General features: G+C 36.3%; 1 protein-coding gene across 2 annotated transcripts in view; it reads left to right on the top strand.

Annotated features, from left to right (window-relative positions):
- The window catches only part of LOC106940123 (macrophage colony-stimulating factor 1-like), a 16,451-nt gene extending 10,021 nt beyond the window's left edge, over nucleotides 1–6,430 (top strand). For both annotated transcript variants that reach the window (XM_015022767.1, XM_015022766.1), the window contains exons 7-9: nucleotides 5,519–5,562; nucleotides 5,652–5,689; nucleotides 5,793–6,430. In XM_015022767.1, the coding sequence (XP_014878253.1) occupies nucleotides 5,519–5,562; nucleotides 5,652–5,688 (81 nt within the window). In that variant the 3' untranslated portion in view covers nucleotide 5,689; nucleotides 5,793–6,430. The remainder of the gene's footprint in view (nucleotides 1–5,518; nucleotides 5,563–5,651; nucleotides 5,690–5,792) is intronic.
- The last annotated feature ends 1,084 nt before the right edge of the window (nucleotides 6,431–7,514 follow it).

The following is a 7,514-nucleotide window of genomic DNA, read 5'->3' as shown; positions in this document are numbered from 1 at the left end:
ATATATAAACATGGAACAATAGTAAACCCTTTTTGGTGTGGCTGGCCTAAAGTCAATCCAAGATTGCTTGCAAATCTCGTCCAGAAAGTCACAAATGGAAAAAGAACAACATCCTCAGATTTCAAGGCCTCACTTGCCTCATGATTCAACAATGAAATAGAAATAGCATTTAAGGGGTTAACAAATTACATCATCCTGCTAAAAGTGCTTTTTCTTATTACTCAGGTTATCTTCGCTTGGAACTAAAAGTAGTTTGAGTATCTGAAACATTTAAGCATGACAACAAGTATAAAACAAAGAAAGTTGTGGGTGAGAATAATGTTCTCACGTCTCTGTAATTTCTGAAAACAGTATGTGTGTGTAAGCAACAGTGATGCTTACATCAATCTCATTCTGTGATACCGGCCTGTCCTTTATAAGCACACACATGGATCTGACCGCTGTACTTACCTCGGGAGAATTACCAAACATCGATTTCGGTTTCTCACCCAACAACTGTCATGCTCCTTTCAATAAAGTCAGAGAACAATCTTCCTGAAGGTGATGATGGAAAAACGGGATAATACTACACCCCAGAAATCCCAAAGGTATTTTGAAAAACCAAAACCTATCAACCTATCAATCCTGTTTGATCTTTACACTATAACCGTGTGCTTTGAGCTTTGTGTGTACAAAAAAAGGATGCGTCCATATTACAGCATGCTGTGATCTAAAAAAGCATGCACCCGAGTCGTAACTTGGTGGTTGTAACAATGCATTTCATCTATAGTATCAGCATGTTACCTGCTTTTCCTCTGTTAGGTCAGCATCTGCCCCTACTGAAATTTTTAAAATACTTTCTCCCTCTCACTTCTTGCTGTAATTTTGCTGTCTTGACCCAGACAATAATGCTTGTTGACACACGTTTAATTTTAGCAGTGATGGGTTATATTTTTGGGAATTTGTGGCTGTTTTTGAGTATTCTCACAACAGCCCTATTGTGTTAATTGCAAATACCCCATTATGGGATAAAACGATGTCAGGATATTGACAGAAATACCTACCAGGACTCCTGTGGTTCTTTACAAGCTAAAGGAAACAGAACAAAACAGTGGATTGAGATAAAATAGAACTGCTCAAATAAAAATACTTCAGTCCTCCTTTCAAGCTTTATAGGGGTTGACAAATAGATATAATTTTGAATTCCTTTCCCCCCTCATTTGTAGAGTTTATAACAGTCCAGCAGAGTCTTGTGGTATGTTGAAATAAAAAGAGGTAAATAGCTCTGCCATCATCATCTCAGGCATTTATCAGTGCACTCTTGAGATTTTTTTGACTTGAGTTCCTTCCCTCGCTGCTGAAACAAATGTGTTCATGCTCTCACTGATATGGTTTGGCATGCTCTCTTTTTGAAACAGTTTCGATTATGCTTAATGGATTTGATTTTGTTTTTCCTGTCTAAAAGGATTAGCAACGTTAACCACTATTTGTGGGAAGGAATTTCCGCTATGCTGACAAATATTACTGAATACTAACAGGACGATTCTCCAGTGAGAAAAGGGATAGGAACATTCTCTTTCAGCCATGATTTGATTGACTCATTGGCTGAACCCTAAACTGCAGGTACGCAGAGCAGACAGCACGAGAAAGCATGCGGGACTCATTTCTCTTCTGGGAAGTATCAATTGTTCAAACGGATTCCTTCAAGTGGCATGGCATACCATAGAGGAGTGAGCAATAGGCACATAATAGTAGTGTTTAAATTGTGATTATTACGAGGCTCTATTGTTTTTCTGCATGTACATTACACTTATTTACTCTAGTAAATGCGCAAAGTAAATATTTTAGGACTGAATGACTTAAAAGGGTTTTCTTAATCCTACAGCTTGTACACCACAAATCAAATGTAACGTTTGACTCCTGTTATTTCTCAATATATGTAATAACACCTTTTGCAAATTTAGCATTTAATTAGTTATTGGTTTATTAATTCATCAAGTATGCTTGTTCTTGGCAGTGAGGAAAGCAGAATTCACTGATCACAAGCTTTTAATTTAGGTTAGACAATGTTCTAGCTTCTAGTTGTACTTGAAGCTAGAACAATTTATATGGGTTGAATTTAGGTAGTTAGAGACAGTTGCAAAAGTTATAAACATGCAAGACATTGTATTGGATTCGAAAGAACAAGGCCTGATCAAATTATGTTTGTGTTTTTCAGTCAATCTAATGAGCTGTAATTGGTGTTCAAAAAATGTGGAAGTCAAAAGACAGATGCAGTCCCTAACCAAGAGGTTTCAAGTTACAGTTAACTGTGGAAATTTGTTCTCAAATGCAATGCGCCGTAGCCAATGGACAACTGTGAATGCTTGTTAGATCAATATTTGAAAGTCTGCTTGCATTGGTTGAATATTCGAAACCCTTCGTGGCATTAGACCAACACAGATATCTACATGAAGCCACAGATGACCCCTGGACAACAGAGCGTGGTTTATTTTGATGATTAAATTCTTCAGATTGAGACACAGCCAGCAGAAAACATAATTTAATTGCAGAAATAATCATATAATGTGATGTTATATTGCGAATTTACTAGTTTAGGTACAAGAGACTATTCACTGTTGATTTGTTGTTTTGAAATAAATTTTCAAAGATTGACCCTCCTGTTTTTAAAAAGTGCTGTTTTGTCTCTAGAAGACTTTTTATTTGAACTTCATAGATGGATAGTATGGATTGATACATATATAGTATATTAACTTTGCTTTATATTTGTCCATGGATGGATAGATATTCCAAATTACTTAACTTGTGGACATATTTGCAGATATGACTCATGCTCTCAGTTGAAGTGTTTCCAGAAAAAAAAAAATAAAAAATTGAAACGTCTCCTCCCCCTTTAACACAAAAATGACTGGGGTACCCTCCACTACTCCAGCACAAATGTACAAATCACATACATACGTACATAACAACGTGTTCTTATTCAAATCGACCCTGTATCAAACCATAAAAAGTTTGATGTCTGTCAAAGAAATGGTGTGGCACAATCTTGCTCACCTTAAATCTATGACCTTGAAAGGTTCACAAGTTTTTCAAATTATCTGTTCCTTTGGTCAAATGTTATTACAGTAAATGCACAAAAAGTGGAACAACAAAAGTTCCTCTTAAAGTGGATAATTCCTCACATGTGGAAGACTATTCTTAGGTTTGAAGTTGTGTGCTCTTAAAGTCTTTTGTTTGCCTTCAGAATCTCTCTTTAGTGTTTATTCCTGCCGCATGTGGCTAAGATACGTTGTCATACAAGCTGTGCCTAAGCATTGAGTGCTTGCACACTGATCAAACTCATCTGTGTTTGCAGTGAGAATGCTTGGCTATTGTACAGCAGGGTAGCTAAACTGCGCAGGAAGTAGCCACAGTTGTAAACAACAGAGTTATTTTTCAAACCACTGCTGCCAGCGTGTCTTTGTGGGGACGTGTGGTTCAGTGAGCACAATTAAAAGTCATTTTTGAGATGTCAAATTACATATTCAAGTAATCTTGGTCAGTCTTCCACATGTAAGAAAAATCTGGTCCTGGGTAACAATAATAGCCTAACTTTTGGTGTTTAAACAAACTGAACCTTGTGGGATTAAGTAAGTTTCCACGTGATGTTGTTGTTAATTCTGTTTATCTTTTTGGCATCATTGTAATCCATGTAATGCCACCAGAAAATTTTCACACCCCTTACCTTTGTAAATATTTTGTTGCTTATTTTAAAAATGATTCAAGTATTTTAATCAAGTACCCTGTAATGATTTGACAAGATTTTTTTTCTTTTTTTTTTATAACTGCCAAAAGCTTGTTAGTCCAGTGTTTCTCACATGTACTCACACTCTTGACCTAACATTGTTTTTTGTTTTGTTTTGGGCCTTGGGCAGCAATCAGCTTAAGTCTTCTTGGCTGTGTCTTTACAAGCTCGGCACACTGGTTTGAGAAATTTCTACCCTTTTTCTGAGCAGATCCCATAAAGCTCAGTCAGTTTGGATGGGAAGTGAAAGTAAATTGTTGTTTTTAGGTGTTCTCAGAAACAGTTATTTGGATTGAAGTCTGGGTTCTGGCTGCACCACTCAAGTAGATTCACAGACTCTTCTGCTTTTTTGACTGAGTGCTTCGGGTCTCTATCACGTTGGAAGATAAATTATCTCTAGCCTGCGTTTTCTCCTCCTGTTTTTTCAAATAGTTGCTCTGTAATTGGCTCAACATATTCTGTATGCAGCCTAGATGCCCAAAATACTAGATGCTATATAACATAAAGTTATTTATTTAAATCTCATCAAACCTGATAAGATTGTTACTCCTGGGCTTTCCAAGGACTCACTTACAAGTGAATGGGGATACAAACAGAAGAACAGTTTTTCTCAGTTGCTTTGGTGCATTTCTCAGAACAGAATTGAAATTCTCAAAACTACTTGCTCAGTCTTCAATTTGTCACTTGTACACATCAAAAAAGCAATTTTATGTTCCTTTTAACAAGTTGCAAATGCGTTTGTGCAACATGCAAGTGATTATGTATGATCATCTGCTTTTTCCTACATTTTAAATTGCTTTTGTCATGTTGATCAAAATGTATTATACTGGTCTCTGTTGAACAGACTCAATCTTCACAACATTTAAGCATAATTTCATTGTATAAGTCAGGGGTCCCCAAACTACGGCCCACGGGCCGGATCCAGCCCGCCTCCTCATTTGGTCCGGCCCCCTGAACAATACCGGATCCGGCCCGCCTCATGACTTAACATGACTAATCCATTTGATTAGCCCAAACTCAATGAAACAAGGACTTGACATTGTGAAGCACTGACATGTTCATTGATAAAGACATTTAATTTAAGGATTTTGAGAAAGACACTGGATTTTGCAGGTAGTCCAGGCTGTTTTGCTGTTTGTACAAATTGTTCTGAGAAATGCACTTACTGTTTCCAAATGTTCAAAATGATTTGAGAAATGCACCAATGCAACTGAGAAAAACAGTAAAAGATTCTGATCCATCCTTACTACAATGTAGTTTTCCTGCTCTGACTTTGTCCAGCTTATGTTTGACTCCAAAAGACATATTTATCTTGACTGTGATTCTCTTTAAAATAATTTGCTTCTTACCTCATGGCATCTACTGCCTAGTAATTGCACGACAGGGGGAAGAAAAAAAAAAAAAAAAACACAAAACCACCTCGTTCCACAAATTTGTCTGAATGAGATGTTCATCTGCTGTGAAATTGATAGATCTGGACAAAAAACCTAGAAAAAAGTCACTTGGATGGAAGTGGTGGAATCTGTGGTGATTTTAAAACAGTGGAAATAATGTATAAATAACCACAGTCATCTCGCTGCAACTATGTTCTGTTCCAGTAATATTCTGACTATTCACTGCTTCACTTTTTCGCCCTTAGGATATTTAATGAAATTGAAATTCAATAAAATGATTTGTGTTTCTTGTTCTTGTTTTTAGTTTTCTCTAATTATGCATATTTGTCTCATAACATGAAATCTTTTCTTTCCGAAACAGAAAATGTACTGCCATCATGGATCAAGATTAGACACAAACTTAAAGTAAGGACATGCAAAAAGTCAAAACAAAAGTCATGCTTTTTTCTCACAAATGCAAAAGTGATACTAACGTGTCAACTCTCTGATTAAAGCATCAACCAACAGGATATAGAGATGGAACCACAGTGATGTAAGTATTCATCAAATACTGCATGATTTTGCATACAGTCAAACATATACAACTGAACACGTGTAATAATGCCATTGTTTTCATTCTTCTTCTCTCTCTTCAGACATTGAGGAGCCCACCACTGCATCAGCAATCACAGTACTTGGGAAGCTGTACATTTTGTCCAATCCAAGTTTCCATGTCCATATATGTGTGACGTATTCAGCTTACCAGTTTAATCAGAAGCTTAGATTTGACCAAAAACAAAAACGGATGTTTTTAGAGCTGTGTATATTGAGCATTATGTGTTGCAGGTGTCTTTTTCAGGTTAACTAATTTCTTTTGTTTTTACTGTGGCATTTTTTTCCCTCTCCATTTGTGTCCATTTAACCAAGTGTTTGTGATGTTGTTCCCATAAGTTATTTATTTCCATAAGTCTATTCAATCACTGTAATAAAAATAATAATAATCATAAAAAACATAACTATGAGTAGCAGACTTAATTGATTCAGCCCGTGCTGTGAGCTACCAGTTTATATCTAAGTTTTATTAAAGGATCTCCATAACTTCACAGACAGCATCTTCTCTGGAAAGCACTGAAGTTCCAATAAGATATCATGTAATGTTCAGTGTAAATAAATCTTCTCATGTCTGTTTTAAGCAAGTTCTCACTAAATATTTGTATATCAAAATTTATTGCCATACTGGACTGCTGTGCAGATTCAACAGAAACTCTGGTCAATAAACTGTTATTGATCACTTCCTCTGAGTTTTTCCTACTGGAAGAAAGTGACGGAATGAATGAAATATGCACAAACTATTCACTGTGGCAGTTTTACAAGGGATGTATTCACATCATATCACATGTCATGTGGTAGGAATAACATCCTGCCACAGTTTATTCATAAGTGTATCATATTTATTCATTAATACGTAGTAATTGATAATAATATGTCACTACACTGCTGAAAAAAGATGCCGTCTGTCATGATTTCAACTCATGTTTACCAAGTAATGGTCACGCCTTATGTTTTATAATATCAAATTGCATAACGTCTAACTTTGGGAAATCTGCTTCTTATATAGTGAAACCTTTGTTAGTGTCTCAGAGGAGCCCATCAGTAAAAACTGTGAAAATATGTCCACATGTGATCAAGTACATGTGTGTTGGCCTCGCTGTTGTATTTTAAGTATCTGTGTAGGAAGCAGATGAGGACGATGAAAGGGAAAAAAGAAAAAAACAACAACACAGCATGTGTAGACTGCAATACAACATGATCTCCAACAAACGTATTCTCTGGAGCTACAACTTTTCCTTTTGCAAATCATTCTGCAGTGGCAGTGATCAATCTTTTATCCAAAGACGTTACTCCATTACTGAACAGGGAAAGTATTTTTCTAATTCAATGTAGGATCTCTTCTTTGGGGAATTAAAAGCAGCTGTGGAGTGATAGACTGCACGATGAAAAGACAAGTTCTCTTCAACAATAACTATGTGGGAACTGCCTAACAAGACTGTTAGAAGGGATCCTACCCTGTATTTTTTTTTTCTTAACTTTCCCAGCTTTTTCCTCCTTTTACCATCTGAAAACATAAAGTCTCCATCTCAGAAATATTGTTCCAAAACATTTTCTGAGCTGCTCCTTAGTAAAAATCACAGATAGGAAATCAAAGCAACAACTGAGATTGTGTCCACACAATGCAGGTCTTAATGCTTTCTTAGTGTGGTTGTTTACATTATAGTGGTAATGTGACTTCAATCATGTTCCAGCATGAAAGGTCTAGAAAAGTGGTGAAGTGATGCACATGTGCAGAAGAAGACATATCACACTCAGCCACTGAGCTT

Source organism: Poecilia latipinna, unplaced genomic scaffold (genome assembly GCF_001443285.1).
Source record: "Poecilia latipinna isolate Pla-1442-1.1 unplaced genomic scaffold, P_latipinna-1.0 Scaffold3100, whole genome shotgun sequence".
In the NCBI taxonomy this organism is placed as follows: domain Eukaryota; kingdom Metazoa; phylum Chordata; class Actinopteri; order Cyprinodontiformes; family Poeciliidae; genus Poecilia; species Poecilia latipinna.
This window is presented reverse-complemented; position numbering and strand designations above follow the sequence as displayed.